Source organism: Scyliorhinus torazame, chromosome 25 (genome assembly GCF_047496885.1).
Source record: "Scyliorhinus torazame isolate Kashiwa2021f chromosome 25, sScyTor2.1, whole genome shotgun sequence".
NCBI classification, from domain to species: Eukaryota; Metazoa; Chordata; class Chondrichthyes; order Carcharhiniformes; family Scyliorhinidae; genus Scyliorhinus; species Scyliorhinus torazame.
Genome location: NC_092731.1, coordinates 6,605,377 through 6,628,534, shown reverse-complemented (window position 1 = coordinate 6,628,534; position 23,158 = coordinate 6,605,377). Strand labels below are relative to the sequence as shown.

At 45.8% G+C, this 23,158-nt stretch overlaps 1 protein-coding gene across 1 annotated transcript in view; it reads left to right on the top strand.

Moving 5' to 3' along the window:
• LOC140402230 (zinc finger protein 541-like) overlaps positions 1 to 19,753 on the top strand; it is a 78,801-nt gene extending 59,048 nt beyond the window's left edge. The window contains exons 9-13 of the mRNA XM_072489858.1: positions 1,577 to 1,652; positions 6,463 to 6,551; positions 9,338 to 9,541; positions 14,662 to 14,846; positions 19,214 to 19,753. Of these exons, the coding sequence (XP_072345959.1) occupies positions 1,577 to 1,652; positions 6,463 to 6,551; positions 9,338 to 9,541; positions 14,662 to 14,846; positions 19,214 to 19,397 (738 nt within the window). The 3' untranslated portion in view covers positions 19,398 to 19,753. The remainder of the gene's footprint in view (positions 1 to 1,576; positions 1,653 to 6,462; positions 6,552 to 9,337; positions 9,542 to 14,661; positions 14,847 to 19,213) is intronic.
• Positions 19,754 to 23,158: the final 3,405 nt, after the last annotated feature.

Below are 23,158 nucleotides of genomic sequence, written 5' to 3'. Positions count from 1 at the left end.
GTGGGCATCGCTGGTCACCCACCTCCTTGTGGAATGTGCCTTTGCAAAGAAAGTCTGGAGAGAGATGCAGTGGTATTTGTCAAGGTTCATCCCGAGCAGCTCTGTGACAGAGGACTCTTGTGATCTACGGACTGTTTCCAGGGACACACACCGAGACAAACATCAACTGCTGCTGGAAGGTCATCAACTCGGTGAAAGACGCTCTTTAGTCTGCCCGAAACTTGCTGATCTTCCAGTGCAAAGAATTGTCCTCGACCGAGTGTTGCAGACTGGCACATTCCAAGGTCCAGGACTACGTGCTGAGGGACGCACTCAAGCTTGGGGCAGCTGCCGCCAAGGCGCAATGGGGAAAGACCACTGTGTAAGGTCTTTCCAGCAAATGTACACCGAGGGGCGGGTAACAGTGCAAACCCCCCAATATACACCGAGGGGCGGGTAACAGTGTAAACCCCCCTCGGTCAGGGTCATTAACACTCCAATGTATAAAAGAAACATGACAATGTAAATGTTTAAGAAGGAATTGTAACGTAAAGAGCGATGTGTGTACGGTTATCAAAATTGAACGGAAGAAAGTCAAGGGAATGTGTAACTCTGATGGAAATGTACAGTCAAGATGATTTCAAAATGTTCTGTAATGTTTAGTATGATAGATTTTATGAATAAAGTATATTTTGGGGGGAAAAAATAAAAGAAATTGTTGCCCATCCCGAGTTGCCCTTGAACTTAGTGACCTGTTAGGCCATTTCCGGGGTGGGCGGGGGGGGCGGGGGGGGGGGGGGGGGGGCGGGCAGTGAAGAGTCAACCACATTGCTGTGGGCCTGGAGTCAAATGTAGGCCAGACTGGGTAAGGATGGCAGATTTCCTTCCCTAAAGGACATTAGTGAACCAGATGAGTTTTTACGACAATCAGCAATGGTCATCATTATACTTTTAAAATTCCAGATTTTTAAAATTTAATTCAAATTTGTCGTGGTGGATTTGAACCTGGGATCCCAGAGCATTACCCTGGGTCTCTGGATTACTAGTCTAGAGATAATACCACTTTGCCTCCCTCGTAACAAATGTTATATGTTCATATCCTTTTGCTGGTTCCCTGGCATCACTGCGTACAAGGGGAGTTTTTCTGTCTCTCCAGAGCTCCTCCGGATCCACAATAGTCACAACCCCCACACCCCCTTGTCCCCTTCTGGCCTCGGGCCTCTTGGTTGGGACGTGTTCAACTTGCACTGTGGCAAGTCGGGACTGAAAACTAGCCTAGCCTAATTCCTACCTCAGTTTGCTTAAATGGCAAGTCACAAATCCTGTTTCTGTAAATAAAGTATCTGCTTCATGTGTTGCACAGCAAAATATGTGGATTTAGGAGAATTCAGTTGCATTTAGTCATTACAGTGTGGAGAAAGCACTTACTGTAAAAACACTTTAGACGTTTATATTAAATGTTTTCACCTGATATTTTAAGATGTATTAACCTTCTCAAAATAGCTTCGAAACAATTTGATTCAAATGTGTTCATACCGTACAATAGTTAACAGGTTTGTCTTACTTCCAGCTCCACTTTTTGTTTTTATTTTTGAAGGCTGCCCTGGAGGTGTTATTAATGAAAGGTGTGAGGCGAGACCCTTGTCACCCTCTAGGAGATTACCACTACACTGGTAAGAACAAAGCCACTTACATAGGGGGTAGACTGAAGATTCAGATGATTCAGTGGGTACAACATTGAGCTCACAACTATGGAGTCACACCTTTGGCTAGTATGCAAACCACCCTGATCTTATTCGAAACAAACCAGTTGGACTTTAACCTGGTGCTGTAAGACTTCCTACTGATCTTATTGGGCAAATTTAGTTTGCAGTCAGTTACAGTGCTGGTGGTAAGGAAAAACCCTCAAACTTTGGCTTCCAAATCCTCGTGTCAATTAATAAATTAGATCAGTACCTTTCAGGAGGGGGTGAATATTTCAGCCAGTCTTTCTGGTGTAGTTGAGATTAGGAAGAAAGTCTGTGCATGGACAGAAGGAGCAGTCTTCATTGCATGAATGTTCATTTCTCACCCGTTTCTGGAGCTGAAATTCAGCTCCACACCTGAACTTCTAGCCCCCCCCCCCCCCCCTCCTACCCGGCTGTTATTAATTGATGGGAGGCATTTCAGATCGTGAAAACTTAAACCTTTTTATTTCTAGTATCAACAATTTAAATGTTGGACCCAAGACTAATTTATCCAAGACTAAAATATCATAAATTTGTCATGTTTAATGGGGTTCAATGTTACCTGTCTTCTCCATGTTGGGGTATGAGTCACACACACACACACACCACCTGCTATCTCACCTTGAATGCTCATCCTTCATGTCTGTGCTTACTTGGTGCCAGCAGGCTGTTCAGTCATGGTGGTCACAGGGCTGGGTTCAGTCCTGTCCTCATTCAACAGTCACAGGCACCTGTACTTTGCAGCTGGACGGCCAGGAGCAGGAAAGCTAGCTGATTTCTGTTTAACCCTCCTTGCCACTAGCACAAATGAAGCATCAAAACCGAGGCTTCCCTACTGTTTATGGCGGGCTAATTTGCCACTGAGTGCGTTTGCCCACTGAGCTATCTGTTTTGTGTAGGACTGGATAAGAACGGGAAGTGAATAAGATATGTGGTGACGAGGCAAAAAGCACCCTGTTTAATTTTAAAGAGGAGACTGATCCAATCTGAACACCCTCTGTTCCCTCTTATGTTTTTGTGAGCAGTTTCTTCTCTCATTTGAAGTCCCACTTTGTGGCTCACCATTTCCTAGTCAAAAAGGCTAATAGTTTGCTCCCCCGTTATTGCTAATGCCACTGTGCTGGAGTTCCCCAGTCCAGTTATTCCATATCACTTACTACTGGAGCCATAGTGCCTTGACCAAAATTTATCCCACAATTAGCATCACAAAAATAGATGACCAGGCCATTATCACATAGCTATATGTGGGAGTTTGGTGTGTGCATATTGGCTACCCTGTTTCCTATCATTACAACAGTAACTACATTTCAGAAAGCACGTCATTGGCTGTAACGTACTTTAAGTGGCCATGAAAGGTGCTATGGAACTGCAAGTCTTTCTACCACTCCATGTCACTGTGTTGGTGCTCCATTCACCTACTACTCCACGGCACCTTGTTCTAGCTCTCCATTGTCCTATCACTCCATGGTGGAGTGCTGATGCTCCATTGTCCTATCACTCCATGGCGGAGAGCCAGTGCCTCCATTGTCCTGTCACTCCATGGCGGAGAGCTGGTGCCTCCATTGTCCTGTCACTCCATGATGGAGTGCTGGTGCATCCATTGTCCTATCACTCCATGGCAGAGAGCTGGTGCCTCCATTGTCCTATCACTCCATGGCGGAGAGCTGGTGCCTCCATTGTCCTATCACTCCATGATGGAGTGCTGGTGCCTCCATTGTCCTATCACTCCATGGCGGAGAGCTGGTGCCTACATTCACCTGTCGCTCCATGGCGGAGAGCCAGTGCCTCCATTGTCCTGTCACTCCATGATGGAGTGCTGGTGCCTCCATTGTCCTATCACTCCATGGCGAAGTGCTGGTGCTCCATTCTCCTGTCGCTCCATGGCGGATTGCATTGACCTATCACTCCGTGGTGGAGTGCTGGTGCTCCATTGTCATAGAATCATAGAATTTACAGTGCAGAAGGAGGCTATTCGGCCCATCGAGTCTGCACCAACCCTTGGAAAGAACACCCTACCCAAGCCCACACCTCCACCCTATCCCCACACCTCCACCCTATCCCCGTAACCCCAACTAACATTTTTTGGACACCTAAGGGCAATTTATCATGGCCAATCCACCTAACCTGCACATCTTTGGACTGTGGGAGGATACCGGAGCACCCGGAGGAAACCAATGCAGACACTGGGAGAACGTGCAGACTCCGCACAGACAGGGACCTTAGAGCTGTGAAGCAACAGTGTTAACCACTGTGCTAGTGTGCTGTCGCTCCATGGCAGAGTGCTGGTGTTCCATTGTCCTATCACTCCGTGGTGGAGCGCTGGTACTCCTTTGTCGTGTCGCTCCGTGGTGGAGCGCTGGTGCTCCATTGTCCTGTCGCTCTGTGGTGGAGCAGTGATGCTCCATTGTCCTGTCGCTCTGTGGTGGAGCACTGGTGCTCCATTGTCCTATCACTCCATGGTGGGTGCTGGTGCTCCATTGTCCTATCACTCCGTGGTGGTGTGAATTGTCCTATCACTCCATGGTGGGTGCTGGTGCTCCATTGTCCTATCACTCCGTGGTGGTGTGAATTGTCCTATCACTCCGTGGTGGAGCACTGGTGCTCCATTGTCCTATCACTCCGTGGTGGTGTGAATTGTCCTATCACTGTGGTGGAGCACTGGTGCTCCATTATGCTTTGGCAACTTGGGGCAGGCATCAATAAATGAATGAATCAGGAGTCCATACACATTTTATGTCAGGCAGGGTGTGTGGGACAGCTTGCATCTGTACATTCCTCAAGATATTATTTGTCTCATTCCTGGAAGTGATATACTTTAGTACCGATGTCATTAATAATGCCCAATCTGTCACAAAGATGATATATATACATGCCACAAATAAACAGCTAAAAATGAAAAAGTGAATTTATAAATCTGTACTGAGTATTAAACAGCAGATCAGTCAGCACCTGAACGAAACTCTTTCAATTAAACACTTCTTCAGAATGATGAAGGCCGGGATTCTCCATTCACGGCTGCTGCAATCGGGAACCTCGATCAGGGGGAAAATGGAGTGCGGCACAAAAATGGGATCAGCGCCAAGATGATGTTCCCATTTCCTGCTCTCCTGCCACCGGCTATAACGTGCTACCTGCCCCACGCTGGCGGGAAAATGCAAAATAGTGATCCACATGCAATTAATGGCCTGGAAGACCAAAATGGTTTTGCTTCCTCTTTCCTCAGCAGAAAGCACTTAGCTCCTTTGATGTGGTGACGGGCTGTCAATCACAGCGAGAGTGTTTATAAACATTGTGGTTATCAAAGCAAGGTACTTGAGATGCATTCAAGCGTAAAGGGAAACATGAATAGCCTAACTTCCTAAGCAGCTGTGTCTAAACCATTAAGCTGTCAATCACGGGCTAGTGAAAGGACGCTTCGCATTTCAAGGGGCGTTAGGGGTGTCATGTGAGAGTACTTTTAAGACATGGATGTTTAAGCAATGTACCTTTAAGAAAACAGTGATGTCAGAGAGTGGGTGGGGCTGAGGTCAGGTCAGCCCACAACACTTATAAAAGCTGCTGTTCTAAAGGTATTTGTCTGAGGGAGCAGATGTTAGTAAAGAGAAAGTGTTCCGGCATAAGATGATAAAAAGTATTGACATAGTAGACATAGAGCGGATGCTTCCTCTCGTGGGTCAATCTAGAACGAGAGATTGTTTTAGGTAGCAGATTTAAAACAGAGATGAGAAGAAATTACTTCTCTCAAAGAGTCTTGAATCTGGGGCAGCACGGTGGCACAGTGGTTAGCACTGCTGCCTCATGGAGCCAAGGACCCAGGCTCGATTCAAGCCCCGGGACACTGTCCATGTGGAGTTTGCACATTCTCCCCGTGCCTGCGTGGGTCTCACCCCCACAACCCAAAGGTGTGCAGGCGAGGTGGATTGCCCATGCAAACATTTCCCCTTAATTGGAAAAATTAAAGAGTCGTGAATCTGTGGAATTCACTACACCGGAGAGTGGTGGATGCTGGGACAATGAGTAATCTTAAGGAGGAGATAGACAGATTTTTAATTAGTAATGGGTTGAAGAGTTATGGAGAAAGTTATGGGCAGGAAAGTGGAGTTGAGGCCGAGAGAAGATCAGTCATGATCGTATTGAATGGTGGAGCGGGCTCAAGGGGCTGAAATGCCAACTCCTGCTCCGAGTTCTTATGTTAATTGATTCTTCACTGAACTGCCTGGACTGCTCTTCAGAGTTTAAAAAGGTCAGACCAGGAGGATGCTATTGATCAGAGGGCTACCTGAGATTACCATGCCAAGGGTGATCTTCTGTTGCCCGAAGCTGAAAGGGGCAGACCAGCCACGGCACCCCCCCCCCCCCCCCCCCCCCCCCCATATCCCGGGGTCAATCCCTCAGCCACAGCACGAGCCCACACAACCCCCCACCTGCAGCATGACAGTGGCAGAGGGACACAATATGAGAGGTTGGGGGCGCCCTCCTTGTCAGTGGGTGAGGGGAGGGACAGGATTTGCATTGCGGGGGAATTCAGTGTAATCTCCGCCGTGCATAAATTTGCATGGCCCAGGACTATGAATCACACCTGGGCACCACTCCTAGCCCCAACGCAGACCAGTCCCGATTTGCTGCTGGCACTTTCCCTTTCACAATTGGCTGGTGTCATTGCAACACTTTCTGTCCTCTTTTCAGACATCTGACATTGGCAGTATTTCATTTCATCTCTGTTGTTAATCCTTCAATGTGTTTCTTTTGAATTTAGGTACTGAGAAATGGACTACTGCAGAAAAAAAGATGTTCAATAAAGCAATTTGCCTTCACAACAAAGATTTCTTTCTAATGCAGAAGATGGTAAGAGATAATCAAATGGCAAAGTCAGGGTATTAAAGGCAGTTAAAAACGATTCAACTTCTGCCAAAATTGACTCTATATACAATGTTGAATTTTAAAAAAAATTTAAAGTACCCAATTATTTTTTTCCAATTAAGGGGCAATTTAGCGTGGCTAATCCACCTCGCCTGCACATCTTTGGGCTGTGGGGGTGAAACCCACGCAAACACGAGGAGAATGTGTAAACTCCACACGGACAGTGACCCAGGGCTGGGATTCGAACCCGGGTCCTCAGCGCCACAGGCAGCAGTGCTAACCTCTGCTGCCCCAATATTGAATTTTTTAGGAGTAATTTTCACCTTCACTGTGGGCAGTAAACTGACAGACGAGAGGACAACCTGCCCGTTGTAGAAGATGCCCATTTTACATTTCCCCACACTGTCAACCTTCTAGTTTCCTAGGTTACACTACCATCTTAATCCCCAGTTAGTCATGAAAATTGTGCTCCTGTCCAAAGTAATTTTGATCTTTAGAGCTCATAAAACAGAGGAAGCTTTCATCTTATCGATCCAGACGAAACTCCCAGGCCTCAGCAGAGAGAAAATCCCACTCTGACTGCACGGCATTGGCAGTTGTGGAAACATTTGTCAGCCAGCACTAAAATACTGACACCTTGGGCGGGATTCTCCAAATGGGAATCTAAGTGCCGACGCCGGAGTAAAAACCGCCGTGTTTTACTCCGGCGTTGGCGCCCGTTCCCAGACCCCTATCCTCCGCCCTCCGTGGGGCCAGCAGGGGCGTCGCGGGATTTACGGGGGCGGGGCCTTGGCGTGGTGTCAGAGACCCGGCGCCACGTAAAAGACGCGGATGAGCAGTTGGGTTGGTGCCAACCGATGCATGCCCAGTAACCTCGCGGAGTGCTTCGGCCCCTCACCAACATTTTTTATTTTTATTTTAGAGTACCCAATTCATTTTTCCAATTTAGCGTGGCCAATCCACCTACTCTGCACATCTTTGGGTTGTGGGGGCGAACCCCACGCATACACGGGGAGAATGTGCAAACTCCACACGGACAGTGACCCAGAGCCGGGATCGAACCTGGGATCTCAGCGCCGTGAGACTGCAGTGCTTCCACTGCGCCACCGTGCTGCCCCGGTCCCTCACCAACATGGCGCCGGGGTTCTGGGGCTGGTTGCGCAAGGAAGTAGGCCCGGGGGTGTTGGGTGGGGGGGGGGGAAGAGGAGAGAGAGAGAGAGGCCAGCCCGCCAATCGGTGAGCCCCGGGACCGGCGGGACTAGGCCATTTACGCGCGGCCCATTCGGGCCGGAGAATTGCCGCTCACCGTCTGCGGCGATTCTCCGAGCGGCCCCGGCACAATTCGCAGGCGCTGGTTTCGGGGGGGGGGGGGTGGAGAATCACGTGCGGGGGCGGCGTGGCGATTCTCCCACCCGATTGGGGGGGGGGGGGGGAGGGAGGTGGAGAGAGAGAGAATCCCGCCCCTTATTACTGGTGTGTGTGATCTATTTATAGCAGCACCATGGAATTTGAAAGAGTCTCGTTGGAAGATGGTGCAGTTAAAACAGCATATTTTGGTTAGCAGCCTCCAGTGGCATCATTGTAAAGTGTAAATATTTTTCTGCCCACAAATGTTTTAATCCAACACATTCTCCCCATGTCTGCGTGGGTCTCACCCCCCACAACCCAAAGATGTGCAGGGTAGGTGGATTGGTCACACTTATTTGGAAAAAAATTAATTGGGTACTCTTAATTTAAAAACAAAACACATGTTTTAATCCAAACATGTAGGGCACCCTTGGAAAAAGAATCACAGCATTATAGTTTAATCCAGTAACTACTGTATTATGAAGTTCGATTTCTACAATTTTGGATTGTTGGTTCGCTATTAGAATTTCCTGCAGTACTCCAGTTTGTTGCTACCACCTAGTGATGAGAAATAGACTGCAGCTGCTGGAGCTGCAAGATGATCTTTAGCCAGTCAACATCTAAATAATTATGTAACGTTTTGTGGAACTTGGGAATGAATTCCATGCGCAGAATGAAAGACCCGGCACGCAGAAGCCTTGGACGAAGAAAGCCTTTTTGCTCATCCTTCTGAACACAAACATCTTCCCCTGCCAAAATGTAACTGTTTCTTAAATACTTTTTTCCCCCTCCTGGCTTCTGCAGCCTGAAGGAGCTTGAACTAAATGAGTTTGGGGTGGTCCCAGTCTCCTTCCTGTGAGTTCGCTGTACTATTTTCCATAAGGTGGCCATAGCAAGGGCTGATGTCGGTGGAACTAATAAAGGCTGAATTCCACACCTAAAAGGTTTTTAACTGGGAGTTTCTGTTTGGGAGAGACTGGTAGTGAATATCAGGACCACCAGGCTGGTGAATTAGGACACGTGAGCCATTTGAGGCACTATCAGAGAATATTGCTCTTAAAAATTGTGTAATGAAAAACCACCAGGCTGGAAATCAGACTGTCCAGGTTAAAATCCAGTAACTTAATTGCAGTGTTAATGTAAACCTACTTGTGACATTAAAGATTGTTATTAAAATATAGGAATGATTTAAAATCGAATAGTAAGAGGAGGCAGATCTGCTGTAGATTACAGGGCTGATTTTACAAATTACTGCTACCATTGGGAACTCACACTCTGTACATATTGAGAAAATGCAGGGGTTCCGGATCCAAAATGTACACAAGTGAATTGCCCCAGGTGAGACCCCCCTAGTAGCACCCACTCAAAAGTATTAACCCTGTTAGAACAGATCTATTGCATTCATGGGACCTGCTGTTTTACAGATAAAATACAAGACCGTGGCACAATGTGTTGAATATTACTACACCTGGAAGAAACAGCTAAAATTTGAGTGGAAAAGAACACACTTGCTTGAGGAAGAGGAGATAAAGCGTGAGGCAGACAGTCCCGCTGATGGAAAAGAAATAAAAAAGCTGGTTAGAAATGCTGCTAATTATGCTCAGGCCAGTGAGGGGACATGCAGGCAGGTAAGGGAAACCCAAGGCCAATGCTGGAGGAGTCTCTGCCCAAATCCAACAGGCACCAGATTTTTGCTGCCGGTGTGGATGAGGGCAAACTCTCTAGGGTGGATAATAGACTGACCACAGGACTATAGTACAGAAGACCGCTGAAATGGGGGTAATAAACATAAGAACTAGGAGCAGGAATAGGCAATTCAGCCTCTTGCGCCTGCTCCGCCATTCAGTACGATCAAGGCTGATCTCTTCTCGGCCTCAACTCCACTTTCCTGCCTGTTCTCCATAACCCTTCAACACATTACTAATTAAGAATCTGTCTAACTCCTCCTTGAATTTACTCAATGTCCTGGCATCCACTCTGGATTCCAGATTCACCACCCTTTGAGAGAAGTAAGTTCTCCTCATCTCTGTTTTTAATCCGCAACCCCCCTCCCTCATCCTAAAACTATGACCTCATTCTAGAAAAGGAATGTGATAGTGAGAAACAATATAACCAGGGGGGATAGATACTGTTCTTTAGTTGTGACAAGAAGTTCTGAAGGTTATGCTGCCTGCCCAGTATCAGGGGTTAGGATATCTCCCGTGGCTGGAAAGGGAGGAGATGGATCCAGTTGTCAGGATTCATGTTGGCACACAACACAGGGAAGAACAGGCAAGAGGTGAGTACCAGCAACTAGGAGCTAAACTAAAGAACAGGAGCATTCAAGTATTCTACTCTAGCTCTGAGTAAATTGGGATAGGGATAAGAAGATGAGTGAGGTGAATGGCTAATGGAGCAGGGTATGAAAAGGAGGTTTCCATTTCATGGAACACCGGCAGCGGTAGTGGGGCAGGAAGGAACTGTACCATTTGGATGGACTGCACCTGAACAAGGCTCAGACTAGGGTCCTAATGGAATGGATAACCAGGATGGTCACAAGGACTTTAACCTAGTTAAGGACAACTGCAGAAAGGCAGTTTGAGGAGTATCACCCTATTGAGGTAGTATGGGTTGAAGTCAGAAATAGGAAAGGAGCAGTCACCTTGTTAGGAGTTTTCTATAGGCCCCCCAATAGTAGCAGAAATGTGGAGGAACAGATTGGGAAACAGATTTTGGAAAGGTGCAGAAGTCATAGGGTAGTAGTCATGGGCGACTTTAACTTCCCAAATATTGAGTGGAAACTCTTTAGATCAAATAGTTTGGATGGGGTGGTGTTTGTGCAGTGTGTCCAGGAAGCTTTTCTAACACAGTATGTAGATTGTCCAACCAGAGGAGGGGCAATATTGGATTTAGTACTGGGTAATGAACCAGGGCAAGTGATAGATTTGTTAGTGGGGGAGCATTTTGGAGATAGTGACCACAATTCTGTGACTTTCACTTTAGTAATGGAGAGGGATAGGTACGTGCAACAGGGCAAGGTTTACAATTGGGGGAAGGGTAAATACGATGTTGTCAGACAAGAATTGAAGTGCATAAGTTGGGAACATAGGCTGGCAGGGAAGGACACAAGTGAAATGTGGAACTTGTTCAAGGAACAGGTGCTACGTGTCCTTGATATGTATGTCCCTGTCAGGCAGGGAAGAGATGGTCGAGTGAGGGAACCATGGTTGACAAGAGAGGTTGAATGTCTTGTTAAGAGGAAAAAGGTGACTTATGTAAGGCTGAGGAAACAAGGTTCAGACAGGGCATTGGAGGGATACAAGATAGCCAGGAGGGAACTGAAGAAAGGGATTAGGAGAGCTAAGAGAGGGCATGAACAATCTTTGGCGGGTAGGATCAAGGAAAACCCCAAGGCCTTTTACACATATGTGAGAAATATGAGAATGACTAGAGCGAGGGTAGGTCCGATCAAGGACGGTAGCGGGAGATTGTGTATTGAGTCTGAAGAGATAGGAGAGGTCTTGAATGAGTACTTTTCTTCTGTATTTACAAATGAGAGGGGCGATATTGTTGGAAAGGACAGTGTGAAACAGATTGGTAAGCTCGAGGAAATACTTGTTAGGAAGGAAGATGTGTTGGGCATTTTGAAAAACTTGAGGATAGACAAGTCCCCCGGGCCTGACGGGATATATCCAAGGATTCTATGGGAAGCATGAGATGAAATTGCAGAGCCGTTGGCAATTATCTTTTCGTCCTCACTGTCAACAGGGGTGGTACCAGGGGATTGGAGAGTGGCGAATGTCGTGCCCCTGTTCAAAAAAGGAACTAGGGATAACCCTGGGAATTACAGGCCAGTTAGTCTTACTTCGGTGGTAGGCAAAGTAATGGAAAGGGTATTGAAGGATAGGATTTCTGAGCATCTGGAAAGACACTGCTTGATTAGGGATAGTCAGCACGGATTTGTGAGGGGTAGGTCTTGCCTTACAAATCTTATTGAATTCTTTGAGGAGGTGACCAAGCATGTGGATGAAGGTAAAGCAGTGGATGTAGTGTACATGGATTTTAGTAAGGCATTTGATAAAGTTCCCCATGGTAGGCTTCTGCACAAAGTAAGGAGGCATGGGATAGTGGGAAATTTGGCCAGTTGGATAACGAACTGGCTAACCGATAGAAGTCAGAGAGTGGTGGTGGATGGCAAATATTCAGCCTGGATCCCAGTTACCAGTGGTGTACCGCAGGGATCAGTTCTGGGTCCTCTGCTGTTTGTGATTTTCATTAATGACTTGGATGAGGGAGTTGAAGGGTGGGTCAGTAAATTTGCAGACGATACGAAGATTGGTGGAGTTGTGGATAGTAAGGAGGGCTGTTGTCGGCTGCAAAGAGACATAGATAGGATGCAGAGCTGGGCTGAGAAGTGGCAGATGGAGTTTAACCCTGAAAAGTGTGAGGTTGTCCATTTTGGAAGGACAAATATGAATGCGGAATACAGGGTTAACGGTAGAGTTCTTGGCATTGTGGAGGAGCAGAGAGACCTTGGGGTCTATGTTCATACATCTTTGAAAGTTGCCACTCAAGTGGATAGAGCTGTGAAGAAGGCCTATGGTGTGCTCGCGTTCATTAACAGAGGGATTGAATTTAAGAGCCATGAGGTAATGATGCAGCTGTACAAAACCTTGGTAAGGCCACATTTGGAGTACTGTGTACAGTTCTGGTCGCCTCATTTTAGGAAGGATGTGGAAGCTCTGGAAAAGGTGCAAAGAAGATTTACCAGGATGTTGCCTGGAATGGAGAGTAGGTCTTACGAGGAAAGGTTGAGGGTGCTAGGCCTTTTCTCATTAGAGCGGAGAAGGATGAGGGGCGACTTGATAGAGGTTTATAAGATGATCAGGGGAATAGAGTAGACAGTCAGAGACTTTTTCCCCAGGTGGAACACACCATTACAAGGGGACATAAATTTAAGGTGAAAGGTGGAAGATATAGGAGGGATATCAGAGGTAGGTTCTTTACCCAGAGAGTAGTGGGGGCATGGAATGCACTGCCTGTGGAAGTAGTTGAGTCGGAAACATTAGGGACCTTCAAGCAGCTGTTGGATAGGTACATGGATTACGGGAAAATGATATAGTGTAGATTTATTTGTTCTTAAGGGCAGCACGGTAGCATTGTGGATAGCACAATTGCTTCACAGATCCATGGTCCCAGGTTCAATTCCAGCTTGGGTCATTGTCTGTGCGGAGTCTGCACGTCCTCCCCGTGTCTGCGTGGGTTTCCTCCGGGTGCTCCGGTTTCCTCCCACAGTCCAAAGATGTGCGGGTTAGGTGAATTGGCCAATGATAAATTGCCCTTAATGTCCAAATTGCCCTTGGTGTTGGGTGGAGGTGTTGAGTTTGGGTAGGGTGCTCTTTCCAAGAGCTGGTGCAGACTCAAGGGGCCGAATGGCCTCCTTCTGCACTGTAAATTCAATGATAATCTATGATTAATCTAGGACAAAGGTTCGGCACAACATCGTGGGCCGAAGGGCCTGTTCTGTGCTGTATTTTCTATGTTCTATGTTCTAAGGACGTTGGAGGGGAATTGGGCTCAGTGGTAGATAATAGCTGAAAAACAGAAGAAAGGCAAGACGGCAGAGTAACGGTCCACAATTGAGCTTTAGGCATCACAGGTGTAAATAAAAATAGAGATAAGCAAAGTGTCAATACAACATTTGAGAAGAAGGACAAGAAGGGGTGTGCGGCTGAAATAAGAGTTCTTTATCCAAGCCTTCAGAGTGGAAGGAACAACTAAATTTTATCAGGCATAAAGTGAACCCGAAAGATGGAAAATCGTGGAGAGGGAGGAGTGAGTAGTATCAGTGATTTAGAATGAAATGAGAGGATATAACGAGAGGTTAAGCATATAGTGGAGACCTCATGAGAAGAATGATGAGATAGAAAAGAATAAGACAAGGGCTTTGTGTATAAGGTCCCTGTAACAAGCGAGAAGTTGTAGGTTGTAGAAATACAAAGATTAGATAAGCATGTAGCAAATGTAGAGTAGTTTTATAGGGAGATTTTAACTTTTGTTTAGATTGGCACAAGCAGACTCGCACAGGTCGGAATCGTAGTGAATTTGTAGATTTGTGTCTAGGATAGTGTTATGTTTTTGGTCCTGGTACCTTTCAGGATCAAGTAGACGCGGAGGTGATTAACATCGCAACTGTTCTTTAGTGCTGCCGCAGTCGATGCTGCGATCCCACAATGCACTGGCTTGCAAAGTACAGCAAGCCAGTCAAAGCATACAGTACAAAACAGAGATCCCAGCTTAGTGCCACTGACCTCTGGGTCTTCAAGCCCCACACCGGACCGGGACTTGCTGCATTGTTAGAGCTGCTGTCCCTTGAATGAGATGCTAGACCTGGGATGCTTGTAGAGGATACAAGAGGGAAGTTGCACAAACAGTTGATTCCTAACCCTAACCTACTTCAGACAGAAAATGTGGTCGGGACTATTACCCATGCAGGCAGTGCGAATAAATAATGAGAGACTATTAAGAGAGAATTGAAGAGATATTTGAGGGGATAAGTGATTGAAATGTGTTTCTTTCTAGCACTGACTGGGTAGACTGCAGTATCCTTTCACTGCATTCCTCTATGCTTCTATATCAGAAGGACGTTCTGGTAACAGCAATAGTCAGTATAGTCATTGGTTGTAATATTTTATCAAAAACTATTGTGGGTAAAAATATTCAACTCTGCTTTTTCTTCTCTTCCCCCCCCCCCCCCCCCCCCCCATAGTCATTCATAGCCTCACAGGGTTTGAGCATTCCTTCCCAGACAAGTGTGAGCCGGGAAAAGCTAAAGAAGAAAATTGTACGGGCTAAGCCGAGCCCTTCTCCATCAGTTCACTGTCAGACGGGAGTCCAGGACAAGAACGAGAAAAAATTTATCCTGGGGAATTTCCCTTGTAAAGAGTGCACAAAGTAGGTAAAGCTATGAGTGGTGGGGGTCTGGGTGATACATGTTGCTAAGAGTTGTGATTTTCTGGTTAACTGCTATTAAGGTGCAGAATTAAGTCAATAACTTGCATTTATATTGGACCTTTCACTACCTCAGGACAACTTAAAGAACTTTACAGTAAGTGTTTTTGAAGTTCACTGTTGAAATATGGGGAAACTAAAAACAATATGTTTAAGAATTTTTTCATTATCAAAAGAACCTGAAACAATCAAACAGAAAAACATAAAAGATAAAAAATGGCAAAAACACACACAACATATAATTAACTTAAATACAAAAACTAACCTAAACTCCCCAACAGCTGACGGTGACGTAACTCTTTTTTTAAAAAAAAAAAAAGAAATGAATGGCTGACATCTTAGGTAAAACATCTCCACTGACCCCCTAACGTTGAACTTGACGCTCTCCAAATGCAAAAATTACATTAGGTCACCCAGCCTAACTGAGGCTCTAGGCGGAGTGGGAGGCCTCCACCCAAGCAAAATTCGCCTTCGAGCTGTCAACGAGGCAAAGGCGAGGACATCTGCCTTCACCCCAGACTGAAGCATCAGTGATTCCAACACCCCAAATATGGCCACCAGCAGACACAAATCGAAATCTACACAGAGTATCACCGACATGGTGTTAAAGAAAGAAGCCCAGAAACCTATCGACTTGGTACAGGACCAGAACATATGCATGTGATTAGCCAGCCCACGATAACGATGCTCACAGTTATCTTCAACCTCAGGGAAGAACCCGTTCATCCTTGCCCTGGTCAAGTGCGTCCTCGGCAAAACGTTAAACTGAACCAGGGGCAAAAAAAGTACAGTACTGTAGCGGGAGCCACCTTGCGTGTGTCTTCCCCCTACATTACACCACTGGGAGTCTGGGAAACTTTCTCAAGGGCGATTAGCAATGGGCAATAAATGCTGGCCTAGCCAGCGATGCCCACAAACCATGAATTAATTTAACACTCGCAGCACGCAAATTGTGCACAGTAAGCTCCCACAACAGTAATGAGACAATAGTAAATTACCGCAAATGCTGGAATCTGAAACAAAAATAGAAAATGCTGGAAAATCTCAATGAATCTGACAGAATCTGTGGAGAGAGAACAGAGTTAACGTTTCGAGTCTGGATGGCTCTTCGTCAAAGCTGGAGAGAACTGGAAATAAGATAAGATTTATACAGTAGGGGTGGGGGTGCAGTGAGGCTGGATAAAGGGCCAGCGATAGGTGGAGGCTGGGGAGAGATTAACAAAGGTGTTGTGGACAAAAAGACAAAGAGAATGTAAATGGTAGTGATCGTGGCTAAGAAGGTTACTGGCACCACAAAGGTAAGCAGTGTGCCAAAGGACAGAGAACAGATGGCCCTGGTGGGGTGAGGAGAGACAGTAGTAAGTGAAAAACAAGATGGAAAATGGGATGACAATTGAATCAATGGAAGAAATCGGATCTCAAAGAGTACAGAAATGAGATAGAGGAACTGGAGCGACGACAATAATCTCTCCCTCAATGTCAACAAAACGAAAGAGATTATCATCAACTTCAGGAAGCGTAGTGGAGAACATGCCCGTCTACATCAATGGCACCAATGTAGAAAGGGCCGAGAGCTTCAAGTGTTTAGGTGTCCAGATCACCAACAGCCTGTCCTGGTCTCCCCATGCCGACACTATAGTTAAGAAAGCCCACCAACGACTCTACTTTCTGAGAAGACTAAGGAAATTTGGCATGTCAGCTACAACTCTCACCAACTTTTACAGATACACTATAGAAAGCATTCTTTCTGGTTGTATCACAGCTTGGTATGGAGCCTGCTCTGCCCAAGACCGCAGGAAACTACAAAAGGTCGTGAATGTAGCCCAGTCCATCACGCAACCCAGCCTCCCATCCATTGACTCTGTCTACAATTCCCGTTGCCTCGGAAAGGCAGCCAGCATAATTAAGGACCCCACGCACCCCGGACATACTCTCTTCCACCGTCTTCCGTCAGGAAAAAGATACCAAAGGTCACGTATCAACCGACTCAAGAACAGCTTCCCTGCTGCCATCAGACTTTTGAATGGACCTACCTCGTATTAAGATGTTCTTTTCACTACGCCCTAGCTAGGACTTAACATTACATTCTGCAGTCTCTCCTTCCTTCTCTATGTACGGTATGCATTGTTTGTACAGCATGCAAGAAACAATACTTTTTACTGTATGCTAATACATGTGACAATAAATCAAATCAAATCAAAAAATGAAAATAAATTGATAAGAAATAAAAATGGGATGAAGGTGGAGGAGAGAGTTCACAGTCTGAATTTGCTGAACTCAATGTTAAGTCCAGAAGGCTGTAAGGTATTTGATCAGATGATATGGTGCTCTTCCTCTCGTTTGAGTTGGGCTTCACTGGAACATTGCAGCAGGCCAAGGCAGACAGGAAAGCAGGACGGTGAGTTAAAATGGTGGTGACAAGAAGGTCTGGGTCCTGCTTGTCTGCAAAGCGGTCACCCAGGCTGCATTTAGTCTCTCCAGTATTGGGAGCAGCAAATGCAATAGACCAGACTGAAGGAGGTGCACGTGAAGCGTTGCTTCACCTGAGAGGAGTGTTTGGGGCCTGAGATGGTGAGCAGGAAGGTAAAGGGGCAGGTGGTGCATCTTCAGCGATTGCATGAAAGGTGCCATGGGAAGAGGGTGAGATGTTGGGGGTGATGGAGGAGTCAACTAGGATATCCCAGAGGGAACGGTCCCCGCGGAATACAGACGGGAGTGAGGGGATGATGTATTTAGATCATGCTGGAGTTGACTGAACTGGACAAGGATGATACTTTGAATGGGGAGGCTGGTGGGGTGAAAATTGAGGACAAGAGGGACCCAATTTTGGTTCTGGGAGGGGACGGGGTGAGAACAGAGGGGCAGAAATGGTTTGGACACTTGAGAGCCCTGTCAACTATAGTGGGTGGGACGATTAATGAAGAACGAAGACATCAGCAGCACCATTTTGGAAAGTGGCATCATCACAACAGATATGGTGGAGGTGAAGGAACTGGGAGAACGGGATGGAGCCCTTACAGGTGCTTTTCAGGTGAGTTCCAGTGCGTTTTGAGTTCTTTACTTTCTGCTCAGGAAGGTTCTTTGTCCTCACTCACTTCTCCTGCATGCTCTGTGAATCTTGCAGTGCCATTTCCCACTTTCTCTTCATGTGGTGAAACTGCACCGGAGTATGAAACGGTGGACAGCTTGATCCAACGAACTTGTCCCAAGACAGAAATCAACCACAACTTGCACTTGGATAGTGCCTTCAACGCATGAAACGTTCCAAGGCATTTTACAAGAGGAGAATTATTTGGTCGGAAATCAGTCGTGACACAACTAATCCTGGCTCCCAGGTTTCCCTTCCACCAGCACTCGATCTCCTGCAAGAGGATAAAACTTGACGAAAACCCTAGGTTAGACAAAGGAAGGAAAACATTTGGGTGTTCAGATACTAACATGGCAGCAGAAACATGGCCCTAAACTCACCATCTCCCATGCGAGAGAGCATAGCCTTGTTGTAAGGCACAAGGAGTTTTGGGTATGGGACACCCACTCTGATAACCTCACCCTTTTGAAATAAAGGAAGAGATTTTTTGGGCTGTGCATGCGATTAATTGGTGTGGGAGATACGTGGTGTGTGAAATTCTGAGCTAGTGTTCCCCTTAGCAGAGTGAATTGCGAAGAGTTAGTTGCACAACCATTAGGTTTCAGACAGTGAAGAAGAACTGGTGTCTGCTGCTTTCAGCCAGGATGAACCATTTAAAGGCTTTTCTTTTCCCAGCTGGCTAAGGGTGTAAACTGCTCTCCATGAAGGATCACTTAGAATTTTATGGGTGGCACAGTAGTACAGGGGTTGCACTGTTGCTTCACAGTGCCAGGGTCTCGGGTTTGATTCCCGCTTAGGTCACTGTCTGTGCGGAGTCTACATTCTCCCGTGTCCGCGTGGGTTTCCTCCAGGCGCTCCGGTTTCCTCCCACAGTCCCAAAAGACGTGCTTGTTAGGTGAATTGGATATTCTGAATTCTCCCTCAGTGTACCCGAACAGGCGCCGGAATGTGGCAACTAGGGGCTTTCACAGAAACTTCATTGCAGCGTTAATGTAAGCCTACTTGTGACAATAATAGATTATTAAATAGTAACTTGCAATGACAAGAACTCAACTATGCAACTACAATGTCACATAGATAACAAAGTGCTGAAGTTCCCTCCCCCGCCCCTTCTGTAATCAGCAGAGCGTTGTTTGATTATTTTGGATGGCAAGTAACCAGAATTGGCTTACAAACTAATCATCCATTGGATCACAATCTTTATTATGCACGTGTATTTCAGAGTATTTGACAAAGTGAAAAGTCGAAACGCTCACATGAAATGCCACAGGCAGCAGGAGGAGCAAGAAAGACAGGCAGAGATGAAGCGGTCGAGGATACGTTTGAAAGTTGAGCCAAAGGAGGAACCAGAGGAGACCATTCTAGTCTTCACTTCAAACAATTTGCCGAACATTACCACACCATAAAAGACTTTACCAGCATCTTGGGGCTAGCAGATGTAGAAAGAAGGCTTTGGGGGAAGAGAGCAGAGCAGTAGTCCTAAGTTTTGGATTGTACAGAGAGCTTGCACAGAAATAGCCAACACCCTCCCCTGTACTGTAAATAACTGCTTCTAGGTATTTTGATTTGGTGCATCTGGAGGTGGGGAATGGGTGCACATTACAAAAGGCATATTGTAAGTAGACCACCAGACACAAAACACGAGTCTGCAGCAAATAAATGCAGAGGTTTATTTTTCAATTTCACATTGGACACTGTTTTCAAGATGATGGACAGGTCCTAACCGAGGTACTTAGTGTCAGCCACAAGATTAACTAGTGGGGGAGAGAAACCCTGGTTCAATGATAATGTGTTAAACCTGTACTCTTGCCATTGAGCTGCTAAGCTTGCAGTAATCTACAACCCATAATGACCTTAGTGTACAGATACAGAAGCTCCCAAAATAATAAACACCTGATCCATTGTATTTCAGTCACCATTGAAGAATGTTCCATTGCTGCCCCACTCACCAGCCAAATGGACAGGTAGAAATTGGTGATGCCCTGGGTCTAGGTAAAATCACTGATTATCAGCAGAAAATCAGGACATGGAGCACAACGAAACAGACAAAAAAATACAGAGGTTAAAGGAAAGAAATCCCGTCTCCTAAAATAGAAAATACAGGGTAATGGAAAAGAGAAGATGATTAGCCCGGGGGTGTGAACACACGGGTTCCACGCCTCACAACAGAAGGTAACTTCAGGAACAGCTTCTAAACAGGCAATGACGATCAATCACCACTTCCACATTCTCATTGGAAATGAGAGATAAATGGGGAGGTCATTGTTGTGAGTGGATAAACCGGCTTGTCAACTGCTACCCCGTGCATTGTCTAATCTACAATGGGGTACAAAAAGGTTTAGAAGCTACCTTTGGTCTCCACGAGCTCAGGTTGGGCACAGATAGGTAGGGCAAGCAGATGATGTTTGGTTGGCTTATATCAGTGTCTCTTGTAAACAGCTGGTTTGAGAGAGTAAACGGAGGTGAGTCAACTCCAGCTTTGTCAGTGAGCTCCTTCCCTCTGCCAGGAGACATGGACAAGATCTTTGCCTCCCAGGGAAGTTCTTGTTTTTCCCTCCTTTAAATTTGAGGATAGGTTTCCTCAGTTTCTCCTACCTGCTCTCAGCCAGGGTGTGCGCACACTCGGGGCAACCAGAAGATGGGCTTGGGGGAAATTACCTTCCCAATGTCACAAGGAGGTGCACACGTTTGTTTCAGGAGCAAATCTCCCTGTGAGGACAGTGCATGGTTTCATTTGGCGGATGCCGGCTCAGCAATTCGGGGGATGGAAGCTGTACCACAGCACTGCCGAGACACGCAGTGTTCACAGGCATATACGCTCCAGCAGGAGTGGCTAAATAGTGAGCAGTCAAACTCTCACGCTCAGGGGTGCTGAGGATAACTAGCTTTCCAATAGTTGCCCTGTCCTGAAAAATTCTATATTTTTATCCTCTTTGCATTTTTAACATTGGTGATATTATCACTGTCTGTGGCAATGGAAAGATAATTGCTACAGTCTTTATTTTATGTACCATTTTAAAAGATGAAAAATTTTGCAGTACATTTTAGCGCTTTTAAACAGGAAGTAAAGCTGAGCCATTAGGATATCGTGCCCTCTTAGCCCCAAGAGTCTGGTCAACACGAGAGTCACTTCAGGCAGGAGCAGCTTTTTAAAAAGTTCTTTTTGACAGAGGACAATCACCGAGATGTCATTATGCCAAATCTCTGGACAGGATTTGCACGGGCAGACTTTATTTTATGGTGGCTGGACCTGAAAGGCATCAAACTTTGTACCCGAGCATTGGGTACACACCCAGGAGTGGGAAATACAACATTCAGCCAGCCGAAACCCAACCTGCCACGTAATCATTTTCATTTGGGGACGATCAGAGCTGTGGGGCAGCAATCAAATTATAAACTGTGTTTCCGATCATTATACCAAGAAATATTTGATCTGAAAATGGGGGTCAGAATTTCCTCATCACTGGGAACTTATTAATCCGTGGGAGAGGAGGCAAGTACTTTAGATTGAAAGTAATCCCCAAGTATTTTAACTTGAGGCATCTCCTGCTAAGTTTGTGCTGTTGTTTCCTCACCCCGCCCACATAGTCCATAAACTACACAAAATGTCAGTTTATAGATAACCGCCCTCTTAAGAATTAAACTCCCAAATTCCATTCAAATTGGAATCCTTAATTGCTGAAATAAAGCCAGTGCGTTTCAGAATTACACGCATTTGTCAATTCTAAAGGGATGGGTTAAATATTGGGAGTTACCCCTTTAGGATTTGGTAATGTTGCACATTTTGACAAGATGTGCTGTGCAGTCCCAGCAGAGTGGAGATCTGTCTGCCTCCTGTTAGTTTACACCAGATTAATGCCCGTTCTCAGTGGCTAGACGGTCAGTGTTTCAGATGAGAGATTGGGAATGCGTTAAGCCCCAGAGCAACTATTTCTGCTGTCGTGGGTTCGTTCTTTTGATTATAGTCACGGTTTATAAAACGTGATCCACTCTTTGAAATGCAAAATAAAATAAAGAGTTGGGCGCCATTGTTTCAGAACTTCAGCTGTTTGTTTGACAGGTGAGAGAAGGAATGTGGCCTGATCCATTTCCTTCACATTCACCCAAACGAAAGATAATTTTTTTTAAAAGCCCAAACTTAAGACTTTGTTGTTTCAGACGCTTTCATAATCTGGAAGATCTAAAATGGAACAGCTTTTGCTTTACACAAGTTTTATCTCTTAATTTTCTATTGTACATTGCTGTATATTTTCCTTAAGATACAAACCCATAGGCAGTTAACAGATTACTAGAAAATTGCATTAGGAATGGATGTATTTTTACTTTTTTGCTGATAAGTGCAGTGTCTTTTGTGTATATAAGAGAATTTTTACAAATACAGCATACTCGAGTGTGTTCTGCATTTCTGTTGGGAGAAGCTGGGAAAAGGAGGGAGTGCTGATTGCCCCCTCTGATCCAGTTACCTGAATTCCTCCTTGAAGCAGTGTGCAGCCGGTGTTATTCAGAAGCACAGAAGCGTTTCAAATTCATCGAGTTGGGGCTTTGTTTGTGTGGAAAATAAAATCTGTTGAATAATTAGGTGCAAACCCACCAATGCTGTAAGCACAAGGCCCTGTAGAGTTAACTTGCTTTACAAGTGTGCAGGATTGTTTCAATAAATATGTTGACTGTTGGGAGTATTATTTCAGCTTTGTACAAAGGGCATATCTGGTTTTCCCTTTTCACTTCCTGAAAGAATGCAAATTACTCGACCTCAGTACTCTCAGCTGCTACACGGAACACTTTCTTACACCCAAATTGTCCCATTCAGGCGCTGACGTGATTTTATGCAGGGCCATACTTTTCTCCAGAGTTGGTTGGTCCTTCTGCCCTGAAAATCTTTTACCGGGTTGAACATTTAAAAAAAAAAAAGAAACAATTGCTTTGTTGTTGGAAATTGGTTGCAGCTCCACAATCCTGTGGATTTGCCAAACCACCTTCTCCCGCCTGGCACCGTTCCCAGACCCCCCGCCCCAAACACACACTGGCGGTGTCAGATTGAGCAGAATTAAATGAGAATTGGTTGATTAGGACCAGAGTTTACAGCTTTGATTTTCTCAAGCATTCCCCACCGGCAGTGACTATATGGACTAAAGAGTCAGAACCCACCCTTACCTGATACCCAGAC